Source organism: Chanos chanos, chromosome 12 (genome assembly GCF_902362185.1).
Source record: "Chanos chanos chromosome 12, fChaCha1.1, whole genome shotgun sequence".
NCBI classification, from domain to species: Eukaryota; Metazoa; Chordata; class Actinopteri; order Gonorynchiformes; family Chanidae; genus Chanos; species Chanos chanos.
The window spans coordinates 18,122,985-18,136,950 of NC_044506.1; the positions used below are offsets into that span (position 1 = coordinate 18,122,985).

Genomic DNA, 13,966 nt, shown 5'->3' on the forward strand with positions numbered 1-13,966 from the left:
AACCAATCAAAAAAACCCCAAAAAAACCAAAAAACCCCCAAAACAAAAATATGTCGTTGTCATAATCCGCGTGTTTGCCGTTACGATGCACACGGTCAAATTGAGGTTCCTGAAGAGTGTGCTTTAAATATCAGAGGAATGGCAAGACAAACAGTGTCTTCGCTAGATATCCTCTCCAATCGCGGTCTCAGAGAAACTGTCCTCTGTCCCAGAAATGTAGTTTGCTTCGCGATAAAAAAAAAAAAAAGAAAAAAAAAAGAGGGAAAGAAACGACTCAGCGCAGTTCTTGTGTCTGGCAGACCTCATCATTATACCATTGTGCAGACGGTGTTTAAGTTGGGGTCGAAACGAACTGCTTTTCCCTCCACTGACTTTGCATTGGTGTTGTACATGGGGTTCTCGAAGGCGGCCTGTCCGTTGTTGTTTTCGTGGACTGAGCAGCCGGTGTACTGGGTTTTGGGAGTAGTCCTTCAAAAATAAGGAAGAAATAGGTCAAACAAGGGTTAAAACCCTTCACACAAGCAATTATATATATATATATATATATATATATATATATATGATCTCAGCATTTATTCAGCTGTGAGACTATTGCATGTCCAATTAAGTCTGTCAGTCAGAATTAGTCCGGAATGTTTAATCAGTGACAGTTTGCAGCTGTTTCAGTGAGCAGAAAAAGGTTTGAAATGCTACAAAACTACAAGAGACACTAACAGAATCTTAACTGTAAGAGAGAGAGAGAGAGAGAGAGAAATGACAGTTGCTCTCACCGCTGTTTGTAGAGATAAAATCCAAAGCCTGCGAATATCAGGGCAAAAAAAGGCACAAGAATTGCTATGGCCACGGAGCTACTGTTTGTACCATGTGGTGGATTTGATGAGTTATTACTTTCTGACATGTTTAGACCTGCAGGGAGAAAGGGGGATACAGAAATACGATTATCACACTCTTGTGCAAGCTCTCACAATAAGCACAGACGTATTTATCAGGCATGGCGTGGGACGCATTCGGCCTCAAAGCGAATTAAGTGGCCTCTCTTGTCGAAGGTAAAGTTTTACTATGTGTCAGTCTTTGGAAAGCCGCACTTGAATATGTGTGTAGTCGTGAAAGCAGGCGTACTGGAAATATTATATTAGGTGAAATTAAATGTATGATATAAGACGCTCAGATATATGGCCTTACTCTGCTATTATTACAGTCACCTTTGATCATAATCACAGTCATATTATAAATACAAGTCACATTGTAATGTGAAGAAAACTGGTGATAATGTACAACATTTGTAATCGTCGCAGTAATACTATGAGATTATGGCTTTGGATTAAAAAGAAAAGTAAGGGATAAGAAGGAGTTTACCTAGCCTCTGTAGTCCAAACTGGCCGTAGTCTTTACCCTGTATGAAGCCTTGAAAAACATAGGTGGCACCATCCGGTTCTGCAGACACCTATTTGGAGATTTGAAAAAAAAAAAGAAAAAAAAAGCAGACTGATAAATGTTTGATTGAAGTGGAATACTGTCAGTTGAATAAACTGTAAGTGATTTTAAACTGAATATAGATGTGTTATCAATGGTTCAGTGTGAGCAGTACGGAGCTTTGACACCATAAATACAAAAAAATGCTTCATTACAGTCATTCCAAAGAGCAAATACACACACACACACACACACACACACACACACACACACACACACACACACTTTTACTTTTTTCTTTATATCTTAGAGGGGACTTCCCACTGACTTTCATTTTATTTCACTGTGACTGAAGATTAATAACCTAAGCCTAACTGAAGCGTTATCAGTAATATTTTCTCACTTAACAACAGCAGCATTATATTTTGAAACAAAACAGTGGACCAAGAAATGTCCCCACAACGCAGCCACTTGTCAGATAACTATGTACTTTATTACCCAATACACCTTTATTTATGTCTCGCGGCTTTGCAACTGCAACTAGTAGCACTGTTGCAATGTTTGGTCCACACTTTGCAGCAAGAATATAGGACACACACCTACACACACACACACACACACACTGATACTTTATTGTTATTCCTCGGTTCAGTAACGTGTAGTATGAGTATGAGCAGTGAGGTGAGAGGGCGAGATGAAGACACAGTCTCTGTGGTTCAGACAGAAGGTTTTACAGGATAAAGCTTGTCAGAGCATAATCCATTAACAACAGGCACTCACAAAACCGTCCAAGGACCACTGCTCGTCTTTGATGTTGCTGGGCGTTGTGGGAGCAGACACATGGTACATGAGCAGCATCAGTCGTGCCTCATGGCTCTTATAGACACCTGGGCCACGGACACAAGACAAGAAACACCGTCATACCGGGCCACGTGTGGAGTGGCTATATCTGTTTTCAGTCCTTGTCTGTTTCTCCCTCGATACAACCCCCCGAAAAAACAAAACAAAACAAAACAACAAACCCAAAACAAAAACAAAAAAATGCTTGAAACAAGAGCTTGTATCATCCTAGAGCCATTTAACACAATGGTTGGCTATGAGGTTTTCTGCCCCAGCTATTCTGTGCCCTAAGCCTAAATCGGCGTAAATATTGAGTGTGCCATGCAGACTGATGTACACTTGGGTAATAACATTCGAACATCCAATTAATTAATGAGAGCCGTCTGCCTTCAGACCGCCTGTCCCAATAGAGAGTGTCGTCTTAGCGGGCTGGAGTTACATTCAATATTGCTTCAATGCCATGATTGCTTTTACGATTCTGAGCTGGTGAAGACAAGTCCATTTTTCAAATGAGTGAGTGCTGCCTTGTTCACCTTTTGGTGTAATTACTGGTAACGGCTGGCCAATTCCGAGTCCAATTTAACCAGCTGAGATTAATTAAACGATGTACAGCAGGCGTCATCTAGGCAAAGACAGTCTCAGCGACGCTCGAAACGTACAAAGGGGCAGGAATCAGTGTATTGACGGAAGATACATCAAAAGATTTGTCAAAGCAAAGGGCATTAATAATTCATCACCGGCACGTGCTCGAACGTCTTGACACGAAGACCTAATGAAGGTCATTAAGACGACAATAAAACTGATACCGAAAAAGTGAATTTCATGAATCCAGCCTGATTTACAATGTCATTCGTGGAACATCCAAAAAAAAAAAAAAAAATAAAAAAAAATAGAAAATCCTCCATCTTTCTTTTATCGTTTAGCGTTACACTGCTATCTTCCATTTTCCCTTCCACGCCCTTTTTAAATAGCGATTATCATTCATTAAGACCAACAGTTTATGTGCTTAAAGACTGACTTAACTTGATGGATGGTGCCCAAGTTCACAGACTGATTAGACAGAGTGACATATTTATCATAGTCGCTTAAACTATTCAACTCATACCCACCCATTTTTAATTTTCGTGTATAAATAGTTGTAATTTTAACAGTTTACGCGGTTAAAGATTGGAGACTGACCTGAAAGCAGTAATTCCATGTTGCTGCTGGTTAACGTGACGTTAACTCTTCCCGTGGTTGCGTTAAAGCTTGTAATAGTCAACGTCATCGGTTGCTTCCTTCCCTTGTAGTTGAAAGAGCCCTTCCAGATGTAGTTTGGAGCGAATACATCATCCGGGACTGTGTACACAAAATGGACAGTGCTAAAAGTTTAAGGACACATTCTTACTTGGTTTGGCCTGTGACAGACTTTTGGACAAATCTTTTGTAATGACCGGTTGAAATGCATCGACTTCAGAAGCATCTCATTTTCTGAATGTCCGGAATTTTCGCTTTGGTCAAGTGGATTAATGATTTGTTATGCAAAGGACGTGTCTGATTAAACCAACATATGGTCCTGAAAAGCACACTCCGCAGTAAAGGAGTGATTTTTAGTCTGTCCTGACTACCTCTTTGGAGGCAAATTCTCATTAGAAGACCAAAACTTTATCAACAAATACCAAAACTTTTTTTTTTTGGCTAAAAGGCAGTTATGAAACAGCAGTAACCGTTTATTATGATGGAAGGTTTCTAATTGAAGGATGAGGTATTGAGGAATACATCAGTTTAGTCAACATCAGAATCTTTTTACCGGCCGTCAAACGACCTCTCGGCACATATGCTTACATCGAGAAACCATTAGCGTTTACCTTAAGTGCGTTTACTCACTTCATACATACTCCCATTTACAGTATTTTCTCATGTCTTTTTTTTTTCTTTTGCTTAACTTTGCAGATCACCTCAAGCCTTAACACCCCACCCCCCATACCCCCTCCCCTCCCCTCCCCTTTGAAGCCCTCTCGTATTACATAAATGTTAGATTTATGCGATGCCTGGTTAAGGTCAGGTAAGCTTTGAGGAGAACAGTTTCTCCCTGAGTGAGAAGCTTCTCCTCAAAAGGAGGCAAGAGGTCTCGGTGCCTCGATGCTTTAGCGTCAAATGTGTCAAGATCTCCCTCGCTCGCCTCCTTCTTCTCCCTAACTCGCCTCCTTCGTCATGACTGTTTTCACCAGAGGTCTTCCTCAGGCATGCTTTAAATTTTTTTTAACCACTCTCAGTTCCACTTTACTGTACTTGAGGGGACGGTATCAAATAGCTCTAAAGTTGCTTGTAATCTTTACATAGAGGCACTTTGCAGCACTCACTGTTCTCATTGTGTCAACTTTGAAATTAAACATAAATAAGAAAAAAAGGGGGGGGGGGTTGGGGGGCTTCATTTGTTTTCGGTACATCACAGTGTGTCACATCACTTACCATTCAGCTTTGGACTGGGTGTCCCGGCGACTGGTTTAATGGGCTTCTCCGATAATTTGGAGCCAGCTGACAGAGAAGGGACATGATGAATGTATTAACAGTGATTTCCGTGTTCATTTTTTATACATGCGCTTTTTATTGGGATCCAGATGGAGTAATTGTATTTGGATTCTTAGAATTTTATTGTTATAATTTTTATTGCTTTGCAAGTAGTAGCATCCCAAGGTAGTAGCTCTCTCTCTCTCTCTCTCCTTCTCTCTCTCTCTCTTTCACTCTCTGTTGTATCTGTCTCCCTGTCCCTGTCTCTCACACACTCACTCATTCTCTTTCACAAAGACAATTCATCAAAGCTCTGCAGGTGGCACAGTGCACCGCATGAGCTGGACTTCAGGCAGAATGGAACACACACACACACACATACACACACACTTGCACATGCACGCACACACACACACACACACGCACGCACACACCTGCACACACACACACACACACACACGCACACATGACAAACAGGGGACCTCCTCCTATCTCCTATACAGAACAATGAGATGAGAAAAAAAAAAAGATGATATAGGGAAAAAAAAACCAACATTAAAAATGCTCTTTCAAACTGTCCTTGAGCATTTTTCCCCTCTCTCCCGTCTGTTTCTTTGTGGTAATTATTAGAAAACTAGAGCTTTGCATCTGTACAGCACAGTTGCCTTAGCAGCGGTAGCAGAAGGTAGAGAAAGAGTCAAGACTCTGCAGGGGTAAACAGGGGGTCAAATTATGAGGCTGCGCTAACACCAGGCATACGCTAGCACTCCTGAGACTGCAGAGGTAAAAAATTCACGACGCTCACTAGCGGGGACGGAGGAGGGCAGTGTTCCCCTCAGGCTTTCAAAAGTCTCCCCGTCTTTGAGAGGCTTCTTTAAGAGTTTAACTTTGTCAGAACTCAGAAAAACTTGACAAGGCCCCTCAAATATATATCGCACCTGGCCGAGACTCTCTTTCAAAGTGCGTTGGCTCGAATCCGGACAGTGCAACACTTGCCAGGGGTACAGTAACTGCGCTCCCTTGTGCAGGCAATGTCACCTTCTGACTGCTTTGTCAGTGACTTCTGACGATATCTATGTTATGGTGTACGTGACTGTGTAAACAGAATCCTCGGGGCTTTAAAATTGCAGAGGCAGGTTTTGCCACCGACAGTGGAAGGGTAAACTTATCAGAAATCACAGGGAAGAACTGGAAGAAAAAAAAGGGTGTGAAAGTTTGGGTGAGAGAAAGGGCGAAAAACAAGTTTGAAGCTGTTGGTACAAGTCGCTGTCATTAGAAATCTAACAAGTCTTGTCTTGTGACTATTTTTTCCCCCCCAAGAAACTCTCCAAATGGTTTCACTCTGTGAGAGCTGACTGAATGGACAACTCTATTGCGATGCAATGTCATTTCACCAGACAGTGAATGAATGAAGCTATTGGATTGGGCACCTCGACACACGGGCATCTTCCCCGTCCAGGTTCCGTCGGACCTACAGACACGGTGCTCAGAACCCCCCGACAGGAAGAAGCCCGTCTGACAGGAGTAGATGAGGGTGTAGCCGTAGGACGGCAGGTCCATCCCCACCACGTCGACGTGAGGAGGGTTCTCTGGTTGCTTACAGTTGTGGGCTGTGAGAGAGAGAGAGAGAGGGAGAGAGAGAAGAGGAGGAGAGAAAAACAGAAGGAGGTTATGTGAGGAGAAGAATTCAAACTCCATGGTTTTTACCTGCCCTTGCCTAAACAAACATAGCCTTCAGCCAATGAGATTATCTACACAGTCACACCTCAACTCTACTAAAGCTCAGAATCAGGCCGGGCGCAGAACTTTCCAGAATGCTAAGAACTTCTAAGACGAAACGTGCCTTTAGACCTTCTTCTTCAACGTCTACGCTCTCTCTCTCTCTCTCTCTCTCTTTCTCTCACCCACTTCCCACAGAACTCTGAGCTGTCCAGATCGTGGCACAAATTTAATGGCCAAGAGTGAGGACACCTTTTACCTGTCATGGTCGGCCCTTCTTTCCACAGCAGATCAAGTGAAAAGTTATGCTCGGTCAGTCGAGAGACTCCACCTCTCCGCTTTGATCAAAAAAGTTGCCAGGATGGGCTTTTTTTGGCTGAGTGCTCCGGCCCGGGTCTTTTATCTGAGACTTTGATACGGGTCTTTGTTGATGAGAAGTGCATTAGTGACGTTCGATATTGCAGTGACTAGGAAACGCCACGTAAGGTCAGGGGTCTACAAAGAAAGGTTTGAATTTTTTTTTTTTTTTGGGGTAGCAGGTGCTTTCCCTTGAAGTGCCGTTCTGATCTATTTCATCTTCCTGTGCAACTGATTTGAAATTAAGAGTGTAAAATATTTGGCAGTAAATATTAGTAGAACTACGTAACTACTAATTAATAAACACATCCTTTTACATCTCATTCTCACTCGTTGTGCTCCAACAACTCATAACTTTTGAAATACGATTGTTGACTGAAATAAGACGAACACCTAAATACGTAAATAACTGCAGTATCTGAACTTCATTTTATGTTAATACTTTACAGAATACACAAAAACAGGGAAGAAAACTAATTTAAATATTGTCCATATTTCTTGAGTGTGGGGGTTGAATGGAAGAAGTAAATAAATATGATTGGGAGAGTTGCATTAGTGCTGAATTCCATAAACAAAATTTAAGTGTGTAATTACAGAATCATTAAAAGAAACAGAAAGAATACCCACAAATACAAAGGGGGGTTTTAATCAAGGCCACCCAATTAATTGTTGGAGATACGGTTTCTTCTCGCTGAGTCTTCTCTTTTTGTTTAATTTCTTTCTTTCTTTTTTTTTTTTTTTTTCCAAAACAACGGGCGTAAGTTTGGGCAACGTCGACACGTGAAGCAAATTGTAATTAGCCTTTGAGATGCTTAGACTGAAACGACAATCTGTCAAATGAAACTGGGGGCCCAGCTGTTGTAGGGAGCTGGCTTAGCTACTTGGCTGCTTCAGCTGCTGGTGGCTTTAAAACTTCTTCTAATGGTTGGGGCGGGGGGGGGGGGGGAGGGTTTAACGGAACCTGTTCTCAATATTATTAAATATTCAATATAAAATACTCAGATCAAAATGTAGCCTTACACCGACCGAGAAGGTTTTTGCGACTTCGCTTGTCAATCACGCAGGCAAAGCTTTCTAAGATGATTTCGAAAGAGCCGAAACAGAGGGCATAGGACTTTGCCTGTTTGAACGTTAGCCCAGTGGGAGCGTCAACAGCGAGAGAGAGAAAGAGAGAGAGAGAGAGACAGAGAGAGAGAGAGAGAGAGGTCCCAATCTACAAGAAGGGGGAGCTGGCGTTGAGTGGCGCGTGTCGAGGGGACGCGTCGTGATTTTCCGCTCTTTGTCATCTTTATGCCGTTTCTCCCACGTAATTCAGAGCAAAGCGCGGGCACCCACGGTGAAGTAAAAGAGGAAAATTATCCTCCTCTCTCTTTCCAACACCATGAATCAATTTCGAACTGCGGCTTATTAAATACGGCTTTTTCTAGCTTGCGGAGTACGAACTCTGTCGGCTGAAATTATTATCTTTCGGCCTTCTGTAAAGCGAGAGCCTCTTTCAAGAGGAGACGCAAGCGGGTGAAATTCAAGGAGAGCCAACTGCAGTTACGCCGTCCGCAACATCAATCCGCGCTCTTCTGCGTGTGAATTACGACGCCGAGCCCATTCACTCAGCTCCCACTCTGAATTCTGTATGTGACCAAGTCCTCAAAGGTATGGACGGGTTAGACGTCATTTCTTGAAGGGCATGGCATTTGAGTTCCTTTACGCTCTTTGGCCCGGCCCGGGACGGTTCTGGCGTGACTTACGGATGCACTCAGGCTGCGTTCCGCTCCACGTCAGGTCGGCCTGGCACTGCCGGGTGGTGGAGCCTTGGAGCAGGTGCCCGGGCTGGCACTGGAAAGCCACCATGCTTCCGACCTAAACCGCACGACACATCAGACATGACACATTAGACACGACACATCAGACAGGCTGACCTCACATCGGCGGACGTTCATTTACATGTTATGAGATGTACCTGTACAGAACAGACCATTCACGTCATGTCAAGGCAAAGGCAGCTGGTCTGTAACAGCATGTCAGCTCTCCACCAGCAGACGTGTTCAGCCCGTGTTACGCTAACACGTCTGACACCCCCTCACACTGTGAATAACTGCTGTTGTCAGCTGTTTCTTTCTCCCGCTTCCCGCAAACCACCGACACCTATGTGTGTGCGTGTGCGTGTCTACGTGTGTGTATGTGTGTGTGTGTGTGTGTGTGTGTAAGATGTTGGCTCGGATCTCAGAGCAGAGGGAGTGAAATATTAAAACGTGTCATAGAGTGACACATTGGCTTCGTACATTAATTGATTAACATGAAACCCCTCCCTCTTTCCGGATGGCACCGGGACAGGGATGGCGTGCGGAAACACGGCGGGGCTTATCTGAGGGATACCGTATCTCCTTCACTCCGTTTCAATATCATTACGCTGTGAGGAGTGAAGAGGGACTCCTGCGTTTCCTTTAGCGGGGGACTGAGACAAATGATTTATGGGTGTGAAGAGCCTGCTTTTTCACCGCTCTCCCAAGCACCACTGTCGCTTGACCCTCTGCCTACAAAAAAGCATGGAATTGTTAATGCTGCCGCAACTAACAGAAAATACTTTGTCTCTCTCTCTCTCTCTTTTCTCTCTCTCTCATCCCCCCCCCCTCTCGTCTGTCTCTCTTTCTCTCATCTCTCTGTCTCTCTCTCTTGTCTCTTTCTCTCTCTCTCTCACTCCCTCTCTCTTTGTCTCCCTCTTCCTCCCTCACTCCCCCGTCTCTCTCTCTCTCTTCCAGTCTTCTTTGGTGACACTTAATAACTAATCCCTCATGACTGTTACAAATGGGAAAGGTTTTTAGTGTTCTTTAGGGTGTGTGTATATATATTGGTGTGTGTGTGTGTGTGTGTGTGTGTGTGTGGTATGTCAGTAGGCATATCACGGAAATAGTGAGATGCGGTGAGAAATAGCGACAGGATTTTTGGTTGAATTTAAGATCCCTTCTGCTTTTGTTTTATTCAGAGCAGAGTGCAGGCAGACTTTGCAGCGTGTCAGTGTTGCTTTGACCACACAAATCAAGGTCATATTTCTTGCACTTACCTTGTTTGTCAAAGTAAACTGACAAAAAAAAAAAACATTTCTGAAGTTGACAAACGTCCCATCTCCAGGTACATTAAGAATGTGACCTCACGCACACAAAAAAACATACAGACCTTCAAACGCGTACTCAATATGTATCCGAAGTAACATGCATGTACAGAACATACACAAACAAACAAACACGTGCAGAAGGACATATAAAGCACATACACATGCATGCAAACATTATGTTACTATGACTACCTCTATCACACCAATCATCATCATCATCACCATCATCATCACCATCACCATCATCATCATCATCATCACCATCACCCAGTATCTTCGACATCACCCCTTTATGAGAAGACCTTCCATTTCAGTACCTTAAATCCAAGTGTTCTGTTCATAGAACCATGGCGTGGTGTCCCAGGGTTCTCACAGGTGGTACGGGTTGGTTCTGCATGGGGGGAGAGCGAGAGAGAGAGAGAGCGAGAGAGAGAGAGAGAGAGAGAGAGAGAACGAGAGAGAGAGCGAGAGAGAGAGAGAGATGAATAGGAAGCACATGTTCAAACTCAATCAGATTCTCTGTAGTAAACTCTCCATCTAGCCCAGTCACAGCGGCCTCTTTATAAGCACAGACAAAATGAAGCGGCAGAATGTCTCCCATCACATAAAAGCTCCACCACAGCCCTGTCTCCTCTCAAAGTTTGGGCCTGGGCATTAGGCTGCAGTATAGTGTCTCTGGCTCTTCTGTTATTGTGATGGTTATGGAGGCAAAGTGTTTATGGAAGTGTTGCCGCACTGTCGTAACCGTGATTGGTGTTTTTCTCTTTTTTTCCCCCCTTCTTTTTCTTCTTCTTCTTTTTTTTTTTTTTACGGGGTTGCATGGACGCGGAGACCCTGTAGGTGGCACTGTTGCTGCAGGTTTCGGGGGCGGTTCTGACAGTGGCCCAGCTGTGCCTGTGCGGTAATTGGGATGTGAAGCACATCCATGGGGCTGACGCATAGAGCAGGATTCAATGCAGCCGCGCAAATGACAGGCCCCTCTTGGTAGGCTTACACAACCCGTGCCTTTTTTTCCCCCCTTTCTCTCTCTCTCTCTCTCTCATGCCACATTCAGTGAGAAGCTTCTAGTACAGGATGGGCACCTGGAAAAGGAGCTGCGTGAGGGCGTGATGGGAGGAAACAAGGTGGCGTTGGTTTTAGTGAGTGTTTGGATTTTTGATTTCAAGATACGTATAAAACGGCGAGTGGAAACGCACACGTGCGTGTACACACAGATTCAGAAATACGTGGAGAAGCTTGCGGAAGCACATGCACACACACAAACACACACACACACACAAACGCACGCACACACACACACACACACACGCACATACAAAGAGCCACACAAACAAACACTCACACACATACACACATGCATATGCACACACACACACACAAACACACACAAAATGCAAGTGGGTCAGTGTAGTAGAATCTAAAGAGAGGGGATTTCACAGTTAACCATCTCTTCGAATTTCTCTCACATTCAACACTGTGACTAGAGAGCACAAGCTTCTTCTTCCAGAATTAATCCAGTTGTTGTGTGCATGGCCAGCCAATGGGGAGGGGCGATGTAGGAGAGAGAGAGTATGCAGACATGCCAGACACAGCTTTACCAGTCAGGCTGCATTCACAACCCTTTTCGTTATAAAACAATTTTGCCAGTCCTAGTGCATGCCATGACTGAATTTAAAATATTCATGTACAGATTTGAAATATTCATGTCATGTACATGTGACAATTACGTTCAGATCATTTACATTTTAAATGTGGCAATGACATAAACTAGGCCTTACAAGGTTCTCTGGCTTTCGACAGTTTGTTTGTATGAAAAACGAAATAAATTAAAGTTCAACTCAAATATGAATTGAGTGCCTAAAATTCAATTGCGATTCCTCTGCCGGTGATTCATCAGGGCTCTAGGATGCCACGACACTGCAACGGCCGTTTATTTGATTACCTACTCATTTAAAAAACAATTATCGGAGTTCTTATTGATATCTTGAGAATGCTTCCTTTAGGGAAATATATAGCAAGTGGAGGTCTGTAATTAGACAAGTACAGAACCGGAGGAGGGGGAAGACCAAGAACAATCTCCGTTAACAACACAGTCAGAGTTGTAGCACTGGCGGAAAGGTCTGGAAAGGCCTAGGAAGAAGAGACGGGAGATCGACGACCTCGGCATCCGTTCCTGAGGGTATGTTCGACCGCATTTGTCACTGAGCACTTGGTAACAAATCACGCGACACCTCGCGTTACGCGATGATTCGCCGGAACGGCGCGTGTCCCGGGTGTAGCCGTAAACGCGGCTTTCGGGAAGAAACGTCACCGTACGCGTTTTGCGGGAGTATAACTTTACCCCATTCCCTCTTTACGTTTGGACTCTTTTGGATTCTCGTTTAGCCAGACTGCATCCTCAGCACTTCTGTTTCCTCCCTTTATTTTCTTACATCTTTCTTTGTTGTTTTATCTGGCCCAAATAATAATGCCCGCGGTACGTCAAGAGACCCAAGATTAAAAGACCTGCATGGAGAGTAACTGTGAAGAGGAGACTATAGATTCAGGCCTAATCTGTGTAAACGTCACACTGGTGAATTAACCGTGATGAACTGTGATGACTAAGTGTGTCGATCCTAAGGTGATGATGTTTGTGCTTCCCTTGGTGGAAAAAAATCCAAGGATTATGAACAATAATACATATGAAAAGAGACTTTCGTTTATGAATTCAAATATGAAAACTGTCGGTTTTGTCATCTCACGTAAAAATCTCGCGTTTGCTTCGATAATAATAATACGACTAAGTCGAGTCTGGGATCCTGATCTGAAGTGTATGTAATTGGTGACGATTTTTTGCTTTTTGTCTAAAGCAAAGGCTGGATCAGTAGCAACACAGAGAGAAGATGACAGCCAACAAAAGCTCATGACAGAGAGAAGAGTGTGTCTGCAGGGCTGCAGGCATCATTGATGCAATTCCCTACCTCCCCAAAGCTATGGGCCACACATTTCATATTGGAGTGCCATTACTCTCGCCTGCCAACTGTTCTTTCCCCTTTGAGGACACTAAAAGGAATGGCTGTGTTCTTTTCCAGAATAATCTTATCAATAAAGTATTGTGGTCTCCCCGGCTGTCTTAGCTTAGGCCACTGTGTCAGTGGAAAAGCTATTGATTTTTTTTTTTTTGTGCCAAAGACATGTTGTAGCCGAATAGTTCTGTTCTCGTTTTCGCATTAAGGTCGAGAACTCTTTTGTTCCTTCTTCTTCTTCTTCTTCTTTTTTTTGGGGGTTTGCAACTCCTTCGGTGACTTTTGGATGAAGGCAAAATCAAAGCACAAGAAGTGATGTCATTATGGTGTGTCGCTGGAGGAGAACATTTGAGAAGTTTACTTTTAGGGGTTGAGATTTTGCCTACGTCAGAAACAGGGCGTTTTACAAAACAGCATTAGATACTGTGAGAAGGAAACGACTTCAGTGACTCGAAAGGGCTCAAATTAGTTTTCGCCGAACAAATAGAGTTTGAAATTTGGAAGGTACCCGAGTGGGCTGTTCGGAAACGACATCTCGGGGAAGGATTTCGTTTGTCAAACCTGGTTTTGGAGTAATTCAAGTTTATGGCTGAAGCCTTGAGTTCTCCTCTGAACACAAATCAGAGTTAACTTCTCAAGTGCAACCACAATGACACCGTGGAGCTACATTGTCATGTAAAGTGGTTACTGAGCTGTGTGAAAGAGTGATGCAGTTGGTAGGTAATAGATACTTCAGGCTTTGGCCCTTAAGGATGTACTCAGCCTAAAAGCCCTTCTGATGGGACACTACTGAGTCCCTAAAACACACACATGCATGTATAAATGCTTCCGCCCACGCGCAAGCAATGGTACACTCGCACGCGCACACACACACACGTTCTTTTTCTCATTGCTCTTATTCCCAGTGAGTGAGACAGAAAAATCCTCTTATACCTGGGAGATTATTAGTAGTTTAGCAGAAATATGAGAGAGCTTGATCGATGGAGCATCGCACCGAACAACTTGCTTAGATGTTTCGTGTTGAAAGTTCAGA

At 43.7% G+C, this 13,966-nt stretch overlaps 1 protein-coding gene across 1 annotated transcript in view; it reads right to left on the minus strand.

Moving 5' to 3' along the window:
- Window positions 1–308: 308 nt before the first annotated feature.
- Window positions 309–13,966, minus strand: part of csmd3b (CUB and Sushi multiple domains 3b) — a 346,791-nt gene continuing 333,133 nt past the window's right edge. Inside the window, 9 exon segments of the mRNA XM_030788642.1 lie at window positions 309–468; window positions 771–906; window positions 1,357–1,444; window positions 2,194–2,300; window positions 3,433–3,591; window positions 4,705–4,770; window positions 6,174–6,353; window positions 8,565–8,676; window positions 10,246–10,319. Of these exon segments, the coding sequence (XP_030644502.1) occupies window positions 309–468; window positions 771–906; window positions 1,357–1,444; window positions 2,194–2,300; window positions 3,433–3,591; window positions 4,705–4,770; window positions 6,174–6,353; window positions 8,565–8,676; window positions 10,246–10,319 (1,082 nt within the window).